Source organism: Enhydra lutris, unplaced genomic scaffold (assembly GCF_002288905.1).
Source record: "Enhydra lutris kenyoni isolate GAN:26980312 unplaced genomic scaffold, ASM228890v2 scaffoldscaffold42, whole genome shotgun sequence".
In the NCBI taxonomy this organism is placed as follows: Eukaryota; Metazoa; Chordata; class Mammalia; order Carnivora; family Mustelidae; genus Enhydra; species Enhydra lutris.
In genome coordinates this window covers 15,227,496-15,252,924 of record NW_019154126.1, presented here as the reverse complement: position 1 = coordinate 15,252,924, position 25,429 = coordinate 15,227,496, and the positions used below count along the sequence as shown (strand labels likewise).

The 25,429-nt window shown below is 37.1% G+C and overlaps 1 protein-coding gene across 2 annotated transcripts in view; it reads left to right on the top strand.

The window, feature by feature from the left end:
- The window catches only part of LOC111155558 (integrin subunit beta 1), a 42,027-nt gene extending 18,582 nt beyond the window's left edge, over nucleotides 1-23,445 (top strand). Inside the window, exons 3-17 of one of the 2 annotated variants that reach the window (XM_022515778.1) lie at nucleotides 1,583-1,668; nucleotides 4,565-4,787; nucleotides 6,515-6,685; nucleotides 7,209-7,447; nucleotides 10,091-10,246; nucleotides 11,022-11,117; nucleotides 11,415-11,504; nucleotides 13,174-13,314; nucleotides 13,482-13,681; nucleotides 15,439-15,677; nucleotides 15,901-16,123; nucleotides 16,752-16,984; nucleotides 18,694-18,860; nucleotides 19,801-19,881; nucleotides 22,223-23,445. In XM_022515778.1, the coding sequence (XP_022371486.1) occupies nucleotides 1,583-1,668; nucleotides 4,565-4,787; nucleotides 6,515-6,685; nucleotides 7,209-7,447; nucleotides 10,091-10,246; nucleotides 11,022-11,117; nucleotides 11,415-11,504; nucleotides 13,174-13,314; nucleotides 13,482-13,681; nucleotides 15,439-15,677; nucleotides 15,901-16,123; nucleotides 16,752-16,984; nucleotides 18,694-18,860; nucleotides 19,801-19,875 (2,339 nt within the window). In that variant the 3' untranslated portion in view covers nucleotides 19,876-19,881; nucleotides 22,223-23,445. The remainder of the gene's footprint in view (nucleotides 1-1,582; nucleotides 1,669-4,564; nucleotides 4,788-6,514; nucleotides 6,686-7,208; nucleotides 7,448-10,090; nucleotides 10,247-11,021; nucleotides 11,118-11,414; nucleotides 11,505-13,173; nucleotides 13,315-13,481; nucleotides 13,682-15,438; nucleotides 15,678-15,900; nucleotides 16,124-16,751; nucleotides 16,985-18,693; nucleotides 18,861-19,800; nucleotides 19,882-22,222) is intronic. The other variant, XM_022515779.1, reaches the window with a different exon arrangement.
- Nucleotides 23,446-25,429: the final 1,984 nt, after the last annotated feature.

Sequence of the window (25,429 nt, the reverse complement as noted above, 5' to 3'; positions counted from 1 at the left end):
AAGTTATGACCTAAAACCAACAACATAAAAACCCAAAGTGTCTGGATGTCAGAACACCATCAACAAGATGAGAAACTAAGCAGAGGTTTAATTTGATTAGCATGTGTTGAGATCCAGTAAAAATATATAAACATGACAGAAAAAAAAAATTTGCTAAAGATATAAACAAAATGTATAAAAGATACAGTCAGTAAAATGTGATAAAAATGAAACTTAAATAACTGACAATAGAATTGATATTCTAATTTATATGCATTAAATGAGTAAAAGATTTTTTATATTAAAAAAGTACTTTGTGTTTGTCGAAGGTTTGGTGAAAATGGTATTTGTATACTGCTTGTAGGATTATAAATTTGAATATTTCTTCTGGATAGAAATTAGTGTATACTGAGAATATTAAAAACGTGAATACTCTCCAACTCAAGTATTCTCCTTTTTAGTTTGTGCTAAGGAAAGGATCAGAGTTTTCCACTGTGAGAATGGTCCTCAGAAGGGTGCATGTATGTGCACATAGGTGTATACATGTATTTGGAAGGTTCTTGCATGCATTGTGAGCAAATGTGTGGAACTACGCATGCATGCAATGGAAACAATCTAAATTTGTCCAACATCAAATAGGACACATTAAGATAATGAAATATATAATCATCAAGAGCCATTTTTTAAAGAATTTATAATGAAACACTTAGGATGAAGTATAAAAATAGTATGCAAAATGTATATTCTCAGTTTATTTAAATAATGTCTATATGTGTATTTCCTTGCTATTTTTTTTTTTTATCTACATAGATAAAGGACTGGAAAGAAATATACAAAAATGTTAGCAGTAGTTATCCCTTAGGGAGTAGATTATGGGTGATTTTGAATTTGTAATTTGTTCTTTATGCTTTTATGTATTTTGCAAATTTTCTCATTTTGAATCTATCTTAGATTTATAATCAGAGCAGACACATTGGAGACAGTCCATGTTAGTGCTTTTACCACATGCAAGGCATGCCGATCCTTAGGTGGATTCAAAGAAATGTGAGACATTCTTACCACATAGAGCCTGAAAAATCATAGGATTGTGGACTGGATGAATATGGGCTTTTTAAGTATTTAACTTCTTAAAAATGAAGGGAAATCTTTTGCAGATCCTTTTGTGGGTATGGGTGTGGTAGTATGACTTAAAGGAAATAATATTTTACGTAGTTGTAAGAAACTCCAGATAGTTATGACCATCCAACATAATAGATCCTAAAATTATGCCTTTGAAGAAAGGAAGGATGTATAGATTACTGGTACCGGTACCTAGTCTTTGCTATAGAAGACAAGAAAGCTAACTATCTTTTCATGGCTCTCTATGCCAAGGTAATGTAACATCACCTCTTTGGGGTAGGTCTGATCAGTGTATTAACAATTTTTATATGTTATTAATATAATGTAATACATATTTATAATATATAATGTGTAACAATACATGACATATGTTGTGTTATTCATACTTAAGGTTTATATGTGTTGTATTTTGTCATTTTAGTCATTTTTCATTATTTTCTTTCTTGAAACTTCAAGTAAAGTTGTCTATTCTTCGTCCTGACAGATGAAAATAGATGTTTAAAAGCAAATGCCAAATCATGTGGAGAATGTATACAAGCAGGGCCAAATTGCGGATGGTGCACGAATTCAGTAAGTAAAATTGTTCAAGGCCTTTCCGTTTACTCTCTAGTCATTTACTATGGTCCAATATTGTATCCTTGGGAAATGTTAGATAAGAATTTTTACTGAATGTTTATTGAGTAGGTATCAACTGTGATGGTGTAGAGGTGAGCTGTTTAATTCAATAGCCGCTAGGTCCATGTCGCTGTCGGGCACTTGAAACGTGTTCCACGTTGGTCCAAATTGAGAATTGCTCTAAGCCTCAGATGTATCCTGGAGTTTGAAGACTTAATGATGAAAAAAAAATCATTAATAATGTTGAAATGGTAATATTTTATATATATTGTTAAAATTAATTTCCTGTTTCTTTTTTAATGTGGCTACTAGATAATTTTAAAATACATATATAGCTCACCTTTGTGGCATGCATTATATTTCTATTATAATAGCTTCTCCAAATCCCTAGCCATTTAATTTGATTGTTTTAGAGGTGGTTTTTTTTTTTTTTTTTTCCGGGAGAGGTGTAAGCTAATCTTAATAATTATATCTGAGTTAGAACTAATATAGGATTGATTTGCATCCCAAATAAAAACCCGTTCAGGTTAGGGTTTAAATTTTATTCACTCGTGTCATCTGTGTACATTGCTTAACTTGATTCCTTTCACAAAGCCTACTAAATGTTAAATAAATAAATGTGTGAATGAGTGTCAGAACAGGAAGTACTAGGAAGTCATTCGAGGATATATAATTTATTCTTAGAGTGAATAATATCAGAAGCTCAAAGGTTTATTGTTGATTTTTACTCAGGCAGTTGGACTTCATACTTTTCAGCTGTTTTGTAGGTGTAACTAAACTGGTTAAATATCAGATACTTAGTATGGTTTGACCATACAAAAGACAAAATCAGAGGTTTTTCATTTGTTACTTCAAAATTTTTCCAGTGATACTTTTGTTCTCCTAAAAATGGTATTCTGGAATTCAGTTTGTCTCAGGAAGGGCTTAACTTGCCAAACTGTTCTTTAAATAATTTAGTCTTTGAAATTTGTGGCATGATTTTGGAATGTGTTTAGTGAAATTTTATTTGAGTTACGGTCTTGAAAATTTCTGCGCTAGGCTCCTGTGCTTTGGTGTTGTATTTTAGGTTTGATGATACGTAAAAGTAGTTCAGCTTTGAACTATCTGACCCTTTGTATTCCCTTCTAGTTGTTTTTCTAATTCCATAAATGCTCTCATTAGTGTTGTTTCCCTTCAAAATAACTGATTAAAACCACTGTGTATTCTTGTATTTAAATATCCTCACTTAGGCATGAAAAAATAGCATATAAAATTGAACACAAAATGACCTCAAAGAAAAGGCATTTCCTCATTTTCCCAATGTCAAGATTAAAAAAAAAATCTTTGGCGTATATAACTACATATAAAATTTGTAGGGATATATGTGAAATACTCACATGTCTATTATAATAATTGATTACTATAGGTACACATTTAAAAGTGACACATACCCACACACTAATGCCATTGTTTTTCTCCACTCTCACATTTCATGAAAAACTTTTATTCAGAGGTTTTGCATACATCTTAACAGCAGTGTTTTTGCTTTCACTAAGATACTTCTTCAGTCATCTGATAAAATTTTTATTTCCATCTAAGTTGGAGCTATAACACATTTTGAAATCATATCACTACTGGAAGTTTTACCCCAAGCCACAAGTAGCGTTTATATAGCACTTAGACCTTTTTTATTTTTATACTTTTTTTTTTTTTAATTTATTTGACAGAGAGAGATCACAAGTAGACAGAGAGGCAGGCGGAGAGAGAGAGAGGGAAGCAGGCTCCCTGCCGAGCAGAGAGCCCGATGCGGGACTCGATCCCAGGACCCTGAGATCATGACCTGAGCCGAAGGCAGCGGCTTAACCCACTGAGCCACCCAGGCGCCCCTATTTTTATACTTTTAAAATGCACTCTATGGAAATATACTCATGACCGTATCATGTGATCAGATTTTAATGATTACTGTTTCGTATTGTCATGTAATCACCACTGTGATTATTGTTTTTCAAAATGAATTTTAAAAGCCTTATTTAAAGTAATAACCAGCACTTGAAATTTTTTCATGTCTCCAGGAATACTTACTACCTCTGTGTTAAATTTCTCAGTCTCCTTTTTTTTTTTTTTTTTTTTTTTTTTAAGATTTTATTTATTTATTTGACAGAGATCACAAGTAGACAGAGGCAGGCAGAGAGAGGGAGGGAAGCAGGCTCCCTGCCAAGCAGAGAGCCCGATGCGGGACTTCATCCCAGGACCCTGAGATCACGACCTGAGCCGAAGGCAGCGGCTTAACCCACTGAGCCACCCAGGTGCCCCCTCAGTCTCCTTTTTAAAAATTGCATCATTCACTGAAACACCTTCAGGCTAATATGTTTTCCCTAAACACTGAGTTGTTCAAAATAATGTGAGGAGAATGCTGCATAATATAAGAGACTTATATAGGACTTTTTAAGGGAAATTTTGGGAAAAAAATATTTGTCTGGTATTTGGGTATATACATTATTTATTAGTGGCCATTAAGCATGCTGACTGTGTGATTTTCACTGAAGAATTTCTTTGATTTAAATACTTTGAATTTGAAGGTGGGACAGTTAAAATGTACACTTAGGTCAACCCTATAGTACTAAAGTAATTCATTACTAGTAATATAGTAATTATAAAGGAATTACTCTTCTAGAGAATGAGTTCATTTTTTTAAAATAAGAGCATATGATTGGGGTGAAGGGAGCATTTTGTTTAAAAACCAGAAATGAAGTATGTTAGTTGTGTCATTTGATTTTTTTTTGCATTCTAATTGCACATACGCAATTACGATTACTCAAAATGTTTGACCATTATACTTATTGTTTATACCTATATTTTGTGTGTCACTTAGACATTTTTACAAGAAGGAATGCCTACTTCTGCACGGTGTGATGATTTAGAAGCTTTAAAAAAGAAGGGTTGCCATCCAGATGACATAGAAAATCCCAGAGGCTCCAAAGATATAAAGAAAAATAAAAATGTAACCAACCGTAGCAAAGGAACAGCAGAGAAGCTCCAGCCAGAAGATATTACTCAGATCCAACCTCAGCAGTTGGTTTTGCAATTACGATCAGGTACAGAAATCTACTTGTATGACAACTTTTATTTCAGCTTGAGATCTTGATGACTATGTAAGCCTCTTTTGAGTTTTCCTTATAGGGTTCATTTTCACATATGGACCGGCACTCAAACAGAAATGTGGAATATGTCAAATTTTAGAAGTTTTTTGCAGACATAACAATTTGTTAGACACATATACTTGAAATAATGAAGGTTGCCTAATATCTGAAGGAAATTCTGTGAAAGAGAAAGTATTATATTTAATGGGTTTTAAAAATAAAAGTGTCCGGGGCACCTGGGTGGCTCAGTGGGTTAAGCCTCTGCCTTTGGCTCAGGTCATGATCTCAGGGTCCTGGGATTGAGCCCCGCGTTGGGCTCTCTGCTAGGCAGGGAGCCTGCTTCCTCCCCTCTCTGCCTGCTGCTCTGCCTACTTGTAATCTCTCTCTCTCTCTGTTAAATAAATAAATTAAATCTTAAAAAAAAATAAATAAAAATAAAAGTGTCCATCCTGTGGTACAATTACCTAATATAAACACACTGGTCTAACTCGTGTTTTTCCTTTGTATATGTTTAATGTTATTAACATATTAAACTTTTATAAGAATCTCTGACAGTCTTGCATTGAAAAAAGAAAAGAAAAAAGAAAACAAGCTCTTTTCCTGCTCTTTCCAGTGTCTGTCCCTTTTCTCTGAAAAGAATGGTACATAGTCATTGTCTCCATGAGTTCCCCTCTTGACCACTGTTCAGCCTGCTTCTCAACCTCTTCTGACAAAGCTCTGCCTTCACCTTGAACCACCAAACCTCATGGATTCTTGTCAGGCCCTTCTCCCCCGCCCTCCCCTTAACCTTCTTGTACCAAGTAACACCTTTGAACTTCTTGAAATGCTCCCTCTTGGCTCTTACATCACTCCTGGTTTTTCTTCTTCTCTCTTAACATTGCTTTCCAGTCTCCTTCTGGTGTCTTTCTACTTCCTTCCTCTTTGCAGTCCACTTCATTGTTGGTTTTTCTCTCGTGGCATTAAAACCATCTGTGTGCCGTAACATAGCCTTTTCTCTTAAGCCCCAAACCCATTCACCCAGCTGCGTACTAGAAATCTGTATAGAGAATATCTGCAAGTTAACACGCAATGATTTTTTTCACCCAAACATTCTCTTTCTCCTCTGTTTCCTGAGCAAATTCTACCTTAACACCTCTTGTGTCTCTTCCGCTTCTTATTCCTTATGGTTTTGGATTGGATCTTCCTGTCTTCCTCTAGAGTTTTGCAGTAGTTTCTCAACAAGTCTCTTGTCTCTGTAATTCATTTTTAAAACTTTTTTTTTTTTTGCCATGTTTTTGAAAGTAAAAATCAGATGATCTTGTTCACTTACATATATAAACAGAGAATAAACTGTTTTTAGAACTTTTGGTCTCTAAAAGGTCAGGTGCACGCTGTAGTGCGCCCTGCCTCACCCACCCCAGTCTGATGCGTGCTCTCCCATCTATTTGTTGTCCTTGGTCATAGTTCTAAGTCAGCTGTCTGTCTTGCCCACGTGGAGTATTGTCCTTTTCATCTTGCATTCCCAGGGTTGGCACGGTAAGTGTTTGTTGAGATTGAGTACACACCCATTTAGTTAGCCAGTGGACTTCCCAGGGTCTTGTAAAAATTATGGCAATAATACAGTTTGTAAATCCAGTTCGCTTTTCCTCATTTGTTTTTGATTGCTGGCAACTAACTTCATTTTCTAATCTCTGCTTAATTAGGGGAGCCACAGATATTTACATTAAAATTTAAGAGAGCTGAAGACTATCCTATTGATCTCTACTACCTTATGGACCTCTCCTACTCTATGAAAGATGATTTGGAGAATGTTAAAAGTCTTGGAACAGATCTCATGAATGAAATGAGAAGGATTACTTCCGACTTCCGAATTGGTAGGATTATTGGGAACATTCGTAATTTTCATTTGTATAAGTCCTGGCAGTTTTGTCCTTCACTGTATACTTGTGAAATAAATAGGCCAGTTTTTAGCCTTTTCTTTCTGAGGGGAAACTGATATTCCTGTCACATATCTGCAATATTTGTGCCTCCTTGTTCCTCTTTTTTACTTTATGCTGTGATATTACTTAACACAGATTATATCACGTAGATAATGAAATGCATGCTTGTTTTCATAGGAGCGCATTCATTCATTTGTTGAATTACTTTTTAAGCATGTTGAGTATTCCAGTTCTGTTTCATTACTAATTAATATGACCACACCTGTCTGTACAGCCTAATCTCTCTTCAGCCCTGGATTTTTCATATTATAATGATCTCCTTTCCAAACTTTGTTATTAAAATCTTATTTCTTATGGAAGATTGATGTACATGTGGTAACATAACTTTATTCCTTTTAATGCAAGTTTGCCTGCCCATCCACCTATCCATCTCTCTATATGCATTTTTCCTTCACAGGATTTGGCTCATTTGTGGAGAAAACTGTGATGCCTTATATTAGTACAACACCAGCCAAGCTGAGGAACCCTTGCACAAGTGAACAGAACTGCACCAGCCCATTTAGCTACAAAAATGTGCTCAGTCTTACTGATAAAGGGGAAGTATTTAATGAACTTGTTGGTAAACAGCACATATCTGGAAATTTGGATTCTCCCGAAGGTGGCTTTGATGCCATCATGCAAGTTGCGGTTTGTGGAGTAAGTGCATTCATTTCCTACAAAGGGACATTACTTGTGTGAATTATAAGTGTGATTTTACGATCGGTGAGGATGGAAAAACTTACCTGCTTACCAAATCATACTTCGTGATCTGAGAGGAGTACAGAATTTGATCCCTTTAATTCCTTCCAGTTACACAGGTGCTTTGTAAAAGCTTATTTAATCATTATGTCCCCTCTTTCAGCTGGGTAGCTCCTTCATTTCTGCAGGATCTTAAAAGCCAGCACGCTCACCATTTGAAACAGTGAGGCGGTGTAGTTGTACTTTGGCTGGTGTTCTAGGTTTTTAGAAGAGGCACAGGTGTCCTGACTCCAGCTTGTGCCAGAGGTGGAGCTGTGCTTGGCCAAGCTGTGACCCGGAGCACCGAGAGAGCCCAGCTAGAACAGCGTCTCAGGTGCCATTTCCTTTCGATGGGCTCGGCTCTGCCTGTCACCTCTGAAGGATGTCTTCCCTGTGTCTTAGTGACTCAAAAAGCAGGAACTTTTTGCATCCTACTTTGTAAGCTATATGAGAGCTAGATTTTGAGAAGTCGTAGTTTAGTAATCATTTTAATTGGAAGATTTTTAGTAGTGGCATGTTCATCTCCATTAGACTAGTGGTAGTATTTTATGACCCATTTAGCAGCTGAAGATTTTGAGGTCATGTTTTCATGACACGGCTGCAGCTCAAACTAGAGAGCGCTGTGAGGTAGATAAGGTTTGTCTTAAGTACCTACTTCTGTCTCATTCCCCCCCCTTTTTTTCCTTGTGGTATCCCTGTTCCCTAGAAGACCTTCCCTGATTCCAGGTGCTTTTTAATGATTATTCCTCAACCAGTTTTTGCTAAGGTGCAGCTACATCCAAGATAATGATGTGGTTTAACAATACGGTTGTAGTGGTTGAGAGAACCGTTTTTAGACTGTTAGGACACTGTTTCACATTGTCCGATTGCTGCCGAGTCTGGACAATGTACTTAGTCCCACTGGAGGGCGGTTTCCTTCTCCATGACAAGGGATAGTTATAGATAGACTAGGACTGTTAGGATGCTTAAATACGGTAATGCATATAGAGTGCCAGGAAGCTCTCTGCAAATATTAAGTACTGTATTAGTTAATTTTTTTTTTAAAGATTTTATTTGACAGACAGAGATCACAAATAGGCAGAGAGGCAGGCAGAGAGAGAGGAGGAAGCAGGCTCCCTGCTGAGCAGAGAGCCCGATGTGGGGCTCTATCCCAGGACCCTGGGATCATGACCCGAACTGAAGGCAGAGGCTTTTTTTTTTTTTTTAAATTTTTTTTTTTTTTTTTACAGAGACAGAGGCAGAAAGGAAGGGGGGGGGGGGGGGGGGAGCAGGCTCCCTGCTGAGCAGAGAGCCCGACGCGGGGCTCTATCCTAGGACCCCAAGATCATGACCGGAGCCAGAGGCAGAGGCTTTAACCCACTGAGCCACCCAGGTGCCCCTGTATTAGTTAATTTTGATTTCTCCCTGGGACAGTTGTCCAAGGGTAGCCTCTGCTTTTAATGGGGAAGAAAGACTAATATTCCAGGTAGTGCCTAGCCTGCCACCCTTCTCTTGGAGCTATTGATTCATGATCCTGTTAGCAGCTCAGTGTGGAGAGAACATTCTCTGGGCTGCCTCCATCTGTGCCTCAGTCTGTGGGATTAAAACAAGCCATAGCACCCACGGCCGCTGCCGTCCTTCTGTGTTCACCATGCTGGCTGAGAGCAACCGTTCCGCCTGCTTCTCTAGACGCGGTGTCCTAATGCTTGGATCACCGGCATCAGCACCCTCCATTCTTGCCTTCAAGGAATTTACAGTATTATGGGGCTATACACAGATGTATTGAGTAAATTTAGACAAATATAAATTGACCATAGAGAGAAAAGGATTTTTTTGCTACTTTATTGGGTTTTTTTAAGATTTTATTTTTTAAGTAATCTCAACACCCAAAGTGGGGCTTACAACCCCTACATCAGGAGTCACATATTCTACCAGCTGAGCCAGCCAGGTGCCCCTTTATTGCTACTTTAAATCCTTTGTTGAATGAGGAGGAGAAAAAAGTACGAGAACAAATAAATAGTACTGATGAGGCATGGTGGGTGGCATTAAGCAGGGCAGGTCTTGGGAGAAGATCATTTCTTCTGTAGTTAAAAAAAAAAGAAGGCCTAATGAGGCTTGATAAAGGAGGTGTATACTTTTGAAGCTAAAAGGGGGGTGAAGGATGGATGGGAACATGAGAGTAGCAGTAGGGTGAAGTACGGAATGGGCTGAGACATCTTTATGCACCCATTAAACACCTGCTGTGTGTCGAGCCCTGTGCTGGCTCCTGGAGGTACGATGCCACACATGCAGTGAGCTTACCCTCTGCTCAGGATGGAGACATTGATTTTAAAAGATACAGTTTTTTAAAAAGAGCTGAGAGAAATGGACAACCAAGCAAGACACAGTTTTCCTGGGGGATGGAGGAGCCCTCTGTCTTGGTCTCTGTGCAGGTATCAATACGAATGTCAGCACCGCAAAAAGACAAGCTACGGGGAAGGTCTAGAATGAGGTTAAAAGTGCAGTGGGAGCCTATGTGAGGATGACAGCTTCATGCACAGTGATTGTGGCTAGGATTTATAAACTGAAATCTTTCTTTTTAAGTCCTTGATCGGCTGGAGGAATGTTACACGGCTGCTGGTGTTTTCCACGGATGCTGGGTTTCACTTTGCCGGAGATGGCAAACTCGGTGGCATTGTTTTACCAAATGATGGACAGTGTCACCTGGAAAATGATATGTACACAATGAGCCATTATTATGTGAGTGCTGAATTCCTTACATATTAAATGGATTTGTGTGGGATTTTGGTGTTTAATACTAAATATAGTGTGGGCGACTGGCTTGTGGGTTTGTTATTTAGGTAAGTACAGGCCCTAACCTAATGTGCAAGGAAGCTAGTGTCTGCGTCTGAAGATGTGGTTTTGTGCTTGTTTCCTGCTACGTAGACAAGGGCCTCATTAGGTGAAAGCAGCTGCTTGGACACTCTCACTCCGTGCCTCCGCCCATCGCTGTGTCTTCTCCCTTGCACACATCATTTCGTAGCAAATTTGGTACTATTTCCATACAGATGATTTGTATAGTCCAGTACTCCTCAACTTATTTATATAAGATTTTTGGAAGTAGGCACTCTGCTTTTACCGAAAACAAAGATTGGCAAATTATTCAAATTCTAGAAGTCTAAACCTGGTGAAATTTTGGTGATTCATGATATAACCTATAGTTATTGGCAGTTCTTTAATTTCATTGTTCTAACATTTAATAAGCATAGATCTTGCTTTTTAACACCTTTTTATTGTGGAAGTTGATTTGTGTGTGTGTGTGTGTGTGTGTGTGTGTGTGTGTGTGTGTGTGTATGAAGATAGAAGATTAGAAACCCACATGTACACACCTCCCACTTCAGCAATTATTTGTGTTATTTCAAGCAGGCTTGTGTAAGCAATGCAGTTAAATATGCAAATCATCATTTTGAAAAAGTATTGAAAAACTGGAATACATTGGATGTAATTACATACTAAATTTTATTTAATTTTGTAGGATTATCCTTCTATTGCTCACCTTGTCCAGAAACTAAGTGAAAATAACATTCAGACAATTTTTGCAGTTACAGAAGAATTTCAGCCTGTTTACAAGGTAAGTATATGTGTGTGGATAAAAAGAGGAACCAATTTCTAGAGCCCTCGTGTCTAGTCATTAGAAGCAAAATATATGTCTGATTGAAATATGGGAAAGTGTTACTAGCCAGACAGACTGGATTTTACAGTAGTGCTTTCTATTTTTAATTACATCTAAAACTAGTTTTTTTCAGGTTTGACTCCTTATTTAGAGACTGCCTAGGGTGCTTGTACTTCAGTATTTTACATATTCAGTCAGTGCTCATCGGTTGAATGAATAGTGTTTGTATTCACAGGTTTTATCTTTTAATTTCAGGAACTGAAAAATTTGATCCCTAAGTCAGCAGTAGGAACATTATCTGCAAATTCCAGCAACGTAATTCAGTTGATTATTGATGCCTACAATGTAAGTACATTCTGCATAAGATCTCTTTTAAACAATACCCTGTTGAGTGTACTTTGCCCAGAGAAAGTAAATGTCCCTTCATACACGATTTAGCAAGCCCAGAGGACAACGTAAAACTAACGTGTTGTGTATCTGGAGCAAAAACCACTTATATTCTCTTACAGAGGCAGAATTATGTACGTAACCTAAACAAAGCAAAAATACGTTAAAGATATGTGGGGAAGGTTTCTAAATGTCTGTTTGATGTTATTAAGTAGGTTTCCTTGTTGGAAAACAAGTGAAACATAACTTACATTTAGACTTAAAAGATTACCTCCGTCTCCTCCCCCCTCCCCCAGTCTAGATTCATCTCTTTTGATGAATTGTTCTGGAAAAGCTTTTTTGCCAGTTCTTCTCTTGCCATGGATTCAGAGATACAGTTTTCTATTCTTAAGAGATATAGAGGCACTCATATATACATTTGCCATAAAATATGTACATAGCTAAATATATATATATATATATGTGACTTTTTTCTTCCCTCACACACGGAAGGAAGTTGAATTGTCTAGAGCTCTAATCCAGAGTACGTTTAGTGATTCTCGTTAAGCATTGGTGAATAATCATTTTAAGTAGTCAGAAGACATTTGTAATATTGTACACATTATGTGTCTACCCCTCAACCTTTTGACAGGTTGAATTTTAGATACTTTTTACCTTATGCTGAGGACGGTTTCCCAAAATGTTTTGGAAAGACTCTACTCAAAGAGATCCTACTCAGAGAGGGTTTTTTATTACAAAGATTTTCAAGACTCTCAATTGTTCCATGTCTTCCCTATAGTTGTTCTCCATCTCAACAGAATATTGCAATATTTTCCTAACTCACATGCATGTAGGTGTGTGAACAAGAGACAACTTGCCACTAACCCTGTTCCATTTGTCTTGAGCTTTCTGATATTCTAAAAAAAAAAATGCACTGGCTTGAATCCTTTGTACTTGGGGTTTTGGGTTTGTGTGAATTTTGTTGTTGTTGTTGTTATTTTATGTGTGTAGTTTCTTGGCTGGGGGGGTGGGGAGCCTGGTCTGTAATGGCTCCTAAACAGATTTGTTCCTAGACTATATAGTCAGTTGTTTACCTGTGTCCTTAGTTGGCTGGAAGTGGTAGGGCCAGAGGAGAGCCATATTGCCAATGGAGCAATATGTTCTGAGTTCTTAGGATTCCTCGTATTTAATATCAAGACTTTTCTGTACTGTATGATCAGCAATAATTAAGCACAAATATTCCTTTTTTTAAAGATTTTATTTAAGAGCGAGAGAGCACAAGCAGGGGTGAGGGGCTGAAGGAGAGGGAGAAGCAGACTCCTTGCTGAGCAGGGAGCGTGATGCAGGGCTTGATCCCAGGACTCTGAGATCATGACCTGAGCGGAAGGCAGACGCTTACAGTTAAGGGTCTGAGCCTTCGAGTTAAGATTGAGGCACCCAAGCCCTCCGTCTTACTTTCTAATCATGTACAGTATTTTGAAGAATTTTGACTTGAGCCTGTTTCTCTGTGGTCGTGTATTTTCTGGTCATTCAGGATTTGGCTCCAAATCTTTTATTTAAATAATAACATTTCTTAGTAGTTTATTTTGCCCATTGGTTTTATGCATTCAGGATACTTTATAGTAGCATTTTGTTGTCTTTCTTTCAGTCTCTATCCTCAGAAGTCATTTTGGAAAATAGCAAGTTGCCAGAAGGAGTAACAATAAATTACAAATCTTACTGTAAGAATGGGGTGAATGGAACTGGGGAGAATGGAAGAAAATGTTCCAATATTTCCATTGGAGATGAGGTAAGTTATATAAGCATTTTTCTGAAGAAAAGAAAAAAATTGCTTGTTTATAAGCAAATCTAGTTTAAAATTTGAGAAACAGTAAAAGAAATGAGCTTTTTGAAATATTTTTTAGCAGATTTAAATTGCCTAGTTAGTGGTTAATTTAATTGTTTTTTTCCTTCAAGGTTCAATTTGAAATTAGCATAACTTCAAATAAATGTCCAAATAAGAATTCTGAAACCATTAAAATTAAGCCTCTAGGCTTTACTGAAGAAGTAGAAGTTATTCTTGAGTTCATCTGTGAATGTGAATGCCAAAGTGAAGGCATCCCTAGCAGTCCAAAGTGTCATGAAGGAAATGGGACGTTCGAGTGTGGAGCTTGCAGGTGAGCTGAGGTTGTTGGAGAATGACAGAGAGAGAGAGGTATATTAGGTTTAGAAAGTTGTGGGCAGGCTCTTTTGAGAAATCCAGAAAAAAATCTATTTAGAGCAAGTAAATTCTTTGTTTCAACCAGTGCTGCTCACCATGAGATCACTTTGAGAATCTTGTGTGGTATTTATAGAAAGTTCTTCCCTGCCTTCTTTTTTATCAAGATGTTCTTTCAAATAAAAGATTTTATAGCCATCTAAGACATACATTTAACAAATTGTTAAGGTAGCTTTTGGGTTTTTCCCCTCATATAATAGCAACCTGAATTTTCTAGAGCTAAATAAGCTTATATAAAATACATTTACAGAAAGGGTTTTAGGAAGATATATCAAACTTCCAGTGGTTTTATCTGGGAAGTGGAACCAGGAAACAGTGAAGGGTGTTTACCTTGTGCATGTACTTTGCATTGTTTGGAATAATTTTTTAAAAACAAATGTATTTTGTGAAAGTAAAAAGAAAAACTATTTTCTGAACATGAAATCTACTAACAAAACTGTAATTGAATCATTTAAAAAATTTTTACACTGTGGTTGGTGGTTACCTTTTAATTAAAAATTAAAATTGAATAGATTCTGAATATAGCTTTCTCCTTGAAAGATCCGAGGAAGGGGAGAGTATTTTGATCTAAATGTCAGCCCCAAATGACTAGGCGTTGAAGGGTTTTAACCATGAGAAAAATAAATGGCTGGATTTCACCATCAGTTACTAGTTGTCTATTTTAAATAACAATTTAAATATTACATTTTACTTTTTTATGTTATATGTATCCTGATTGAGTCATGTAGATCCATTTTTAGTAAAATTCATTAACTAAAAAATCTTAAAAATGTCTTGTCTTCCTGGGATGCCCAATGGCTCAGCCAGTTAAGTGGCTAGCTCTTGATTTCAGCTCCAGTCATGGTCTCAGGTTGTGGGATTGAGGCCTAGGGGCGTTGGATCCAGACTCAGTGGGGAGTCTGCTTAAGGATCCCCTCTTTCTCCCACTCCCCCCTCCCCCAGCCTGCGGGCCTGCGTCCATGCTCGCTCTCTCTAAAATAAATAAATCTTTAAAAAAACAATATTTTGCCTTCCTCCCCTTTACATATTCTCCAGATACAGAATTAGTATATTTCCAGTGTCCTATAACCCTTGGGTGTTCAAAAAATACAGTGTGTCCGAAAAGCCTGGACCCATAGGATGTACCTATTTTTAAATAGTATATTTTTAAATGCTATGGTCAGTATGTTTTTCTTTAACTTCTATGCACTTTTTGGGGTGTGTTTATTGTACTTTTTTAGATTAATGGTTGGACCATTGCTTTAAATTTAGAGATGCTTCATCTATAATACCAAATGTGATAGCGTATCATTTGATTCTAACATATTCTTTTAAAGTAAGTTGCTCCTATATTTCCAAATGTTTTGTTTACCTGTTCAGTGCTAGATGATATTTTCATCTTGATCAAAATGGTTATTTTCCTGAAGACATTTTTTTCCCCTAATCTCTTGCATATATTCCATGTGAACTTAGCTGGTGCATGCACACACACACGTGTGCACATATGAACACTTTCATACATGTCTGTGACATGTGGTGTGAACACTCCCATGTAATATAATTGTATTTTGAAGATACCGTTCACAGTCTTGTTTCCTCTCCCCATCTTTCTCGCAGTATGACTTGTTATTTTAAATTTTTATTTTATGTGATTGAAATTTTGGGTTCTTTCTTTAGGTGCAACGAGGGCCGAGTTGGTAGACATTGCGAATGTAGCACGGATGAAGTGAACAGTGAAGATATGGATGCTTACTGCCGGAAAGAAAACAGTTCAGAAATCTGTAGCAACAATGGAGAGTGTGTCTGTGGACAGTGTGTTTGTAGGAAGAGGGATAATACAAATGAAATTTATTCTGGAAAATTCTGCGAGTGTGATAATTTCAACTGCGATAGATCCAATGGCTTAATTTGTGGAGGTGAGAAAAGGGTCTGAAAATGGTTCTAAAGTATGATCCCATCTAATACAATAAAAAAGCATTAGGAGTTTGCTTGGTGAATAAGTAGGAAAAGGGCTGCACTGTAGGGTCCATGTATCCTTAGCTACGTGTTCTTCTACATTACTGCTTATTTTGACTTTGAAGTCGGTGCCATGGTTGATATCTTTACCACTGTTGTGAGAAATGATATTCTTAATCCCAGGAAATGGTGTTTGCAAGTGTCGCGTGTGCGAGTGCAACCCCAACTACACTGGCAGTGCCTGTGACTGTTCTCTGGACACTACTTCGTGCCTGGCCATGAACGGACAGATCTGCAACGGCCGGGGCGTCTGCGAGTGTGGCGCCTGTAAGTGCACCGACCCCAAGTTCCAAGGGCCGACCTGTGAGATGTGTCAGACCTGCCTCGGTGTCTGTGCGGAACATAAGTAAGTCTTTCCCGGGTGCCGGAAACAGTTGTATTTGCTGTCTGTTGACCTAACTGTGTAGTATTAGACTAGAACCAGAATAGTACTGATATTCGGTCACACTGGAAATAAAATCTCTGACACACGGTGGCCCGCTCTGAGTCTTAAAAATCCTTTCTCAGTCGCTGGCATTTGTTGTAGGATACTTAAGTGTGTTATAGGAGAGTAGTTGGTGCCATCGTTTTGGTCCGGATTGGCTATGTCGTTGACTCCACATGGTAACCTTTGTGAATTAGTCTTATCACTTGTTTAATTACTATCTCTTGACTAAACTAAGCAAAATTGAAGGTTTTGCCTTTTGAAGAACTGTTGTATCAACAACGCATTGTTTAAATCATTTTGGTTTGTGCTGTGCATTTATAATGTCTGATAAGGCTATTTTTATTTTACTACTTTTTAACTTCTCTTTTTGGATTTTAGTTTGAACTGTACTATGTAATTTCACTGGGGAAACGAGCATTTTTATTTTTAATTTTTCCATCTAGAAGTGTCCCATGCCTCTCCCATTTATTCACACGAAATAGTCTTTCAGCAAATACTCATTTTAAATTTTAAATACTTTTTTTTAATATAATTTGTATTTTCACAGAGAATGTGTTCAGTGCAGAGCCTTCAATAAAGGAGAAAAGAAAGACACATGTGCACAGGAATGTTCACATTTCAACATCACCAAGGTTGAAAATCGGGACAAATTACCGCAGCCAGGCCAGGTTGATCCCCTGTCCCACTGTAAGGAGAAGGATGTTGACGACTGCTGGTTCTATTTCACATACTCAGTAAATGGGAACAATGAGGCCATCGTTCATGTTGTAGAGACTCCGGGTAAAAAATCTGACCATTTTACATTCTTTTCTTTTTCTTTTTTCTTCTTTCTGCTACTACTTAGGCCTCTTGGCATTTTCCCTAACACCCAATGATGGCCTCCAGCTGGATTATTTTAGGTTCAAGTAAAGGCAGTTTAAATCTCAAAGCTTAAAATAGTATTATTAACTATATAAGAAATAAGGAAAAGAGAAAGCAGGTCTTAAGTGTTATGAGTGGAGAGTTTGAAGACTAAACGCGTGAATCCACATACAACACTCAGCATACACTCAGCATACTGCCTGACTCTTCTTTAACCAGGAACTTACTAGGACTTAGATCATTATTGATGATGCTTAAGTTTGAGGTTGATTTAGGTTTAGGTACTACTGGGAAAGATAATTTGTTAAAGGATATTGTAAAGCATGAATTTTTTCAGCTTCTCAGAAGATGGAATATTTTTTATTTTGATTTTTATAGGTACTTTTTTGTATATTCTTTCTACATTTGTATACAGGTTTTTGTGAAATGTAAATTTTCATTTCTTTTGGAAGTGTAGTAGGAATGGATTTCGGTGTATATGGTGAGCATATGTTTAACTTTGTAAGAAACAGGCGAACTGTGTTTTTGAAGTTTCTGTATTGTTTTGCATTTCCAGGTATGTGTTTGACAAATATTGTTTACCAGTTAATGCTTCCTTCTCTTTTCACCGTTTTAAGTGTTTTTTAAAAGAAGCTTTAATTTTGATGAACTACAGTTTGCCAAGTTTTTCTTTATGGATCTTGCTTTTACTATTACATTAGCACTCTTTGCCTAACTGAGGATCAAAAGGACTTCTCTCCTGTGTTTTCTTCTAGAAGGTTTATAGTTTCTGGTTTTCCGTTTAGGTCTATAACTCATTTTGAGTTAATCTTAGTATATGCAGTGAGATTCGGTTTTTTGCATGTGGATGTCTAGTATTTCTAGCACTGTGTGTTGGAAAGATTGACCCTTCTCTACCTTTGTTGAAAAATCAGATCTTATGTATGTTGGCCTATTTCTAATTATTTATTCTGTTCCATTAATCTGTGCATCTGACCTTTAGCCAATATACCACACTATCTCAATTACTGTTACTTCATAGTTAGTCTTGTAATCTGGTGATAATGAGATGTCCAACTTTGTTCTTTTCCAGAGTGTTTTTGAAACACTTTCATAGTTCTCGGCCTTCCTTGTGCATTGTAGAATTAACTTGTTGATAATCTATAAAACTCCCGCCAGGATTTTGATTGGGATTGCACTAAGTTTATGCAGATCAAATCGGGGGAAGAATTTACATCTTAGCATTTATTCAGGTCTTTGATTTCTTTCATCAGTGCTTAGTAATTTTTGCATGCAAATCTTGCCCATATTTTGTTGGATGTGTACATAAGTACTTCATGATATTTGATGCTACTGTAGAACGTATTATTTTCTAAATTTCAATTTCCAGTATGTACAAATGAACTTCTGTATAATATATAGAAATACATATAATTTTTATTTATTGATCATGTATTCTATAGCTTTATAAAGTCACATATTAGTTCTAGAATCTTTTTTATAGATTCTTCAGAATTCTTTTCATTTGCTTATTTTGGGTTTTTATTCCTATATGTTTTGGATACAAGACTAATGAGGTCTTTGTAGTTTGGGCCGTACTTTGCATGTATCATCCCTTGTGGGCTCACTCTTTCCTTTTTATTTTACAGAGTGTCCCACTGGTCCAGACATCATTCCAATTGTAGCTGGCGTGGTTGCTGGCATTGTTCTTATTGGCCTTGCATTGCTGCTGATTTGGAAGCTTTTAATGATAATTCATGACAGAAGGGAATTTGCGAAATTCGAAAAGGAGAAAATGAATGCCAAATGGGACACGGTAAGTTGCAGAACATCTAAAATGTAAGGAGGTTTACAAAGTAAATGTAACACTTTTAAGGCTTGTCTGTTAACTCTGAAACTGATTATTAAAGTCTACTTTAAGTATTTTATTTCTCCGGAAGTTCGTCACTCAGAGAACTTGTACTTAGTGAAAAGCAGAAAACATCTTAAATATATCCCCTTAAAACAAAACATTTTAAGAAAGGATCTTCTGAATACTGTGGTCATTGTTTTTATTTCCTAATTTTGATCTTAAATCTGCTCTTCTGCCTTTTCTCATCTCATGTAAAATAGAATTCTAAATAATGTTACCTGTGTAGCAAGATAATCAGTGGAAAGCTTCTCTCTCTCTCTCTCTCCTTCCTAATGAAGAACCTTAATCAAAAGCAGCCAGACTTAAAAGGCTACACATTTTATGATTCTACTTATATGACATTGTGGAAAAGGCAGAACTATGGGGGCAGAACTAAATCAGTGGTTTCCAGAGGCTGGAGTTGGGGGCGGAGAGGGCATGAAGGATCTTCTTGGGATGATCTTGATTGTGGGTATGTATGTACAACTCTATACTTAAAAGGGGTATATTTAACATTCTGCAAATTATAACTTAATTAACTTTGTAGAAATTTTTAAAAGCTGTGAGTGGAATGTTGTGCTAGCATATAATGTATTTTGAAATATGAAGTCCAAGGGTGGGGTGGCCAAATGTTGGCCTTCATGTATTTATCTTTTGACACAAGAAGCCAGTCTTTGGTAATTTTAAATTATAAATGAATTTTAGTCATTTGCATTTTACTGCAGTTTTTTTTTTAAATAATGATATTTGGAAATATAAAAGTAAAATTTATAACATAGTGAAAATTCTCTTGTAGTGGTTAAACACTATACATGTCAATTTTTTTTTCTGATGAAATCATTAGAAACTATTTCTTTTACTTTAGCAAGAAAATCCGATTTACAAGAGTCCTATTAATAATTTCAAGAATCCAAACTATGGACGTAAAGCTGGTCTCTAAGTTGCCGTTCGTATTTTCTTTCATTTTCTGTCTTTGCATGTGAACTCTTATTATTTTTTACTGCACTGTGTGTGCTTTATCACTGGTGCTGTTTTTTTTAAAGTCTGGCTTTATTTATACGGCTATATTGTGGCTTTTTTTGGTGTGTGTGTTAATTTAGAGTTAGTGTTTCAAAGGGCTTTAAAACCAGCTCTCTGGTGCAGGAGCAGCAGCTGGGTTGTAGTAAAAAGAGGACATGCTTTGTGGTCAGACCGACCTGGGGTCAGAGCCCAGCCCTTCGACAGCATTGAGCCGCGTGGCTGTTCAGAGCTTAGCTGTCACATCTTTAACGGGGAGCTGTTAATAACCTCTGTTGTGTGGGTGTGGGTGTCTGGCTAATGAACTGCGTTATGTGATACCAGCCTGTCACTTACAATCTTCACGATGCTTCTGCGCTTCAGGTGGCATTATCCTTACATATGAGTCACTATATGGAGATTTCAGGGTGAAATAGTGAAAAGTAAAAGTGGAATCTAAATTGCAAGATAGAAAAATAAACGTAACCTTTTCAGTCTTTTCAGCGTGGCCTACAGGACCTTTAGGATTTGGCACTGTCCTTCTCTCGTCTCTTCTCCCTTGCTCACACCTCAGGACATACACTCACACGCACACTGTTAAAAACTTCTAAACTGTATGTATTTCTACACAAATGTGTCATTCTTATCCCTAGACCTTGACTTTGCCTATGAACTTCGATTTTCCTTGTGTTTCTATTTATCTTTTAATATTTTATCTATAATCAATTTCTCTGAAAACACCTTTAATCTTCTCTGAGTCCCTTTTTTCTTTTACTGCTCCCATATTGTGTACGTAGTTGTATTTTGTATTGTATCAAAGTGCCTTAACTTATTTGCATGTGTGTCATCCACCAGATTGTACCCTACTAGAGGGCAAAAATTGCAGCAATAAAAGCCGTATCCAAATATAATCTGCAGTGAAGTATAAATACATTTTAAAAGCAAAAATCACTATTTAGATGCTTTCTACAAATATTTTAAAAAGTCACCACAAATGGCTCTATGGTACAATACAAAACCAAACAGCATTTCAAAGTCTTAATTTTTACCTAAAAACTTAATACCTTAAGTTTTTATTTAACATTTATTGATTTGTGCTCACTGTAATTTCCTCTGATAGAGGATTATTGACCATACTTCTCAGTTGGCTTTTAAGCCTACTTTCAGTTTATAAGGATAGGAGAAAGAAAATGCTATAGTAGATATTGAAATGTATCACTTAGCATAAGGATTTTGTAAGGGTTTTGTTCTTTTTTGTTTTTTGTGTTTTTTTTTTTAAGAAAATGGTAGTGTGGGAGTGTATTTTGTTTGCCTGCTTCTTAAAACATCAGTGCCTGCGTATTTTTGGATCTTGGAAGAGCTTTTGTATTGATGGCTTGGAGTCATTCGCTGGGCTTGATTTCAGTACTCTTTAACACAATTTAGTATTGCAGTAAAGATAAAACATTTTACCAGTGTGATACCGAAGGATAACAATTATTTCATGAAGAATGGTATTATTTGTGTTAACGTTTTAAGCAAATTTGGCAATGTGACGACTTGTGGAGGCACAGGACCCTCAGCAATCCTGTGCAAGCCTTGTCGCAGGACTGTCTGTATCAGTAAGTTCTGTGGTGGAAGAGCCTCAGGAGAACGCTTCCCTCACAGAGATGATAGTACAGGATTCCCAGGAATTATCAAGAACCTTCTTACCCACAATGAAGGGTTAAGAATCAGGCAGTTAATGGCAGAAGGGTTAATTCTTCTTTAAGACAGGCATTCAAAACTATAGTTGAGAGGAGAGAAGCCTTAACAGCACATTCTCTGCCATGGAGGACATTCTTTTTTTTTTTATGATTTTATTTATTTATTTGACAGAGAGAGATCATAAGTAGACAGAGAGGCAGGCAGAGACAGAGAGAGAGAGGGAAGCAGGCTCCCTGTCAAGCAGAGAGCCCGATGTGGGGCTCGATCCCAGGACCCTGAGATCATGACCTGAGCTGAAGGCAGCGGCTTGACCCACTGAGCCACCCAGGCGCCCCCATGGAGGACATTCTTAATCCTGCCGCTTTGGAAGGACTCAGGAATGAAATGATGCCAGATTACAGGGTCACCCTTCCACTTGAAGAGCCAAGCTTTCATGTTTCATTTCTGTGTAGACTTTTATGAATGCCTTTTTAAAAATTGAGTGTGATATCTGGACAGATAAGAACGGAAAGAATGTCCAAAAATGACCATTCACTTTCAGTATTGTATAATAATACTACACGATTTTAGTAAACCGATCATTTTTCTCTCTTTTTTTTTTTTAGGGTGAAAATCCGATTTATAAGAGTGCTGTGACAACTGTTGTCAATCCAAAGTACGAGGGCAAATGAGCGTGACCTGTGCAGACTGACGACACTGAGTGCAGAGTGGTAATTTTCACAGTCACAGTGAGGTAGCTTTAGGGCAGTAGCACTATGATTTCTCTCATGTGCAGTTTTTGAAAATGTACAATATGTATAATTTAAAAAGGTTTTTATTATTTTGAAAATAATGTTATAATCAATGCCAGGGACTGACAAAAAACTTGAGACAGGATGCTTATCCTCGTCAGCAAAGGTCACTTTGTGCCTTTTTGACCTTTTCCTCCTGGACTGTTGAAATCAGGCTCTTACTGGGGATTAAGTGATATTGCTAGAGTGATTGAAAGGACAGTAGTTAAAGTAACGAGTATGCTGAGAGTTTCCATTAATCAAGTATTAAAATTGATTTTTAGCTTTACAGATATGTCAGGTTTTAGTTTTACAGACTCCAAAGTAAATGTCCGACGTAGCTAGTTTAGAATTGTTTTAAATTTGTTATTTTGCTCTTTGCCTAGTAGACAAGACTGATGACATCTGAAAGAGTGAGAATACTGGGGATTACTGGTGTAAAATAGTTTTGAAATATTTGATCTACAGAGGCCACGGGAGAAAGAGAGTTAGGAAGGGAAAACATAGCTTTAAAACCTGTGTGCCATTTTGAGTTACTTAATCTTGGTAACTCTTTGCCTTCACTTTAGAAAGTCAAGCCTTGGATAAAAATAATGGGAAATTTTCTGCAAAAAAGTCCTTAATTTAGCATCATTTACATAATGGCCTTAATTTACAAAATATTTGCTGAATTGAGGACCTTTGGGTGAATTTATTCTATTCATTGTATTTCTTTTAAAGCCTGGTGCTTTTTATCACCTCACCTCTTCTAATCATTTAATGTATTTGTTTGCAATTTGTGGGGTTAGACTTTTTTTTTTTACCAGTACTTTTTCTTTGACATTTCAGCTGTAAATTTGCCTTTTTAATGAACATGTGAAGTTGTCCTCAGTCCCTACTTAACTCACGTCCCCCCTTCGGCCCACGCTGTAACAGACCACTGTATATTTCCTTCTCACCGTTTGCCCGTTTTGTTTCATCCTAGTCACATTCTTGTGTTAAGTGCCTTTTAATTTTAACAGTTCACTTTTTACATGCTGTTTACTGAAGTTATTTATTAAATAAATATGCCTAAAATATGTAAGTTGGATGTTTTGCTGTTTTGTCCGTTTCTGTGCATGACATTTTTATAGCTTAGGCTGACAAAAAGTATTTCTGGTTAATGGATATTTCACTTAAGAAGATAAAATATATTTCTTAAAAAAAGAAAAGATGTGGGGCGCCTGGGTGGCTCAGTGGGTTAAGCCGCTGCCTTCAGCTCAGGTCATGATCTCAGGGTCCTGGGATCGAGCCCCGCATCGGGCTCTCTGCTCAGCGGGGAGCCTGCTTCCCCCTCTCTCTCTGCCTGCCTCTCTGCCTGCTTGTGATCTCTGTCAAATAAATAAATAAAATCTTTAAAAAAAAAAAAGAAAAGAAAAGATGTGCCAGTTACACAAGGAAAGTGGTGTGATCAAAGAGATTTTCAGACTGTCCCTGGGCTCTTTAAATAATAGTGGCAAAATCCTCAGCCCTCTCCGTGCCACTCGCTCCCTGCACCTGCGGCGGGAGGTCGATTTCATCCCTGCATCAAGCAGGATCAACTCTGTGCGTGTCTCAGAGCTGGTGACTAGAAGCTGGAAGTTGTTTAAGATCCAGACAGGAGTGTTACTTTTCTTCCTTTTTTTTTTTTTTTTAATATTTATTAATTTATTTAAGGGAAGAGGAAGAGAGAGGTAGAGCAAGAGGGGCAGAGCGGGAGAGAATCTCAAGCAGACTCCTGGCTAAGCCCGGGGCTCAATCCCATAAGTCAGTTCACGACCTGAGTTGAAACCAAGAGTGGAGCCCTCAACTGACAGCACCATAGGTGTCCCTGTTACTTTTCTGATAAGGAAATTTTATTTTCATTTGGTTTTGGTTTATTTGTGAGAAAGTGTGTACACCTATAAAACATACTTGTGTGAAGTATATTAGAAGACATCATTCTTCCTAGAGCATACAACAAGTGTCAGAAACACTTGGGGGGGACTGTGTTAAAATTTTCAACTTTACATTTGCAGTATCCTCCCATTTTTAAAAACTGGTGTCCTTTTGTACTTATTCCACTTAATTGTATTTCCTAGCTTAGACTAAATCATTTTTAATATAATAGGAACAAAGGTACTGTTGTATATATACATGTTTTTTTCCTGACATATATGTCCTTGAGGCTGAAATATGGTGAATTTTTAGATTTTATATTACAACTTACAAAGATGGAAATTCTTCTATTTGGAAGCTGGTGGAACTGTATAGAGTTTATTTCTGATACTGACTGTAAGAGCATTGACATTTGAATAATTTTAGGTTGTAAAACTTGCAATTCCAAAACACAATTTCAAGAGATGGGAAATTAGCTTTGATTGAAGTCACATAGAACTTTGTCACTGAAATACTTATTTTCCTAGTGACAGTATATTTTGACCTCCAATGAAACACTTTCTAAAAAACAAGTGTCCTGAAAAAAAAAGAGTTAAAAGTTTTTTGTTTTTATTCAAACTCTGTTGTGAAAATTTACAAAATTTAAGTATCATTAATGGATGCTTTGGTGAGTGTCAAACATCAGTAGTGGCATTTGTTGCAGAGATGCCCAGACAAAACCTAGAGTCGCAGGAGCAGATCATCGTACTACTTTAAAAAGTCACTATGGTCAACTTTTTAAACCTGAAATTGGCCCTTTTTCCTTCTGTTGCTATTAGAATTTGAGGGACAACCTTGACCGGAGGCCATTTGTCTTTTGTTTATTGCCTGTCTCCTTGAAGCCTTGGATGTTTCTGACCTAATGTACTCAAAGGAGTTCGGAGACCCTTTTTGAGCCCATGAGACTGGGTCTTTAGAATCTCTCTCATGTTCTAGGATTCTTCTGAGAATTTAGGGATAGGTAGAAGTGGCTTTTGACTGATCAGACTGATCAGTAGGAGCAGATTTAGGGGCTGGATTAGATCAAGATTGAAGAGCCCATTAAGCCTCCACCACTATAAGGATGACCGTATCTTCTCAACTAGAACTCTGGGGCACAAAAATGCTAGGATGATGCATGAAACAAAT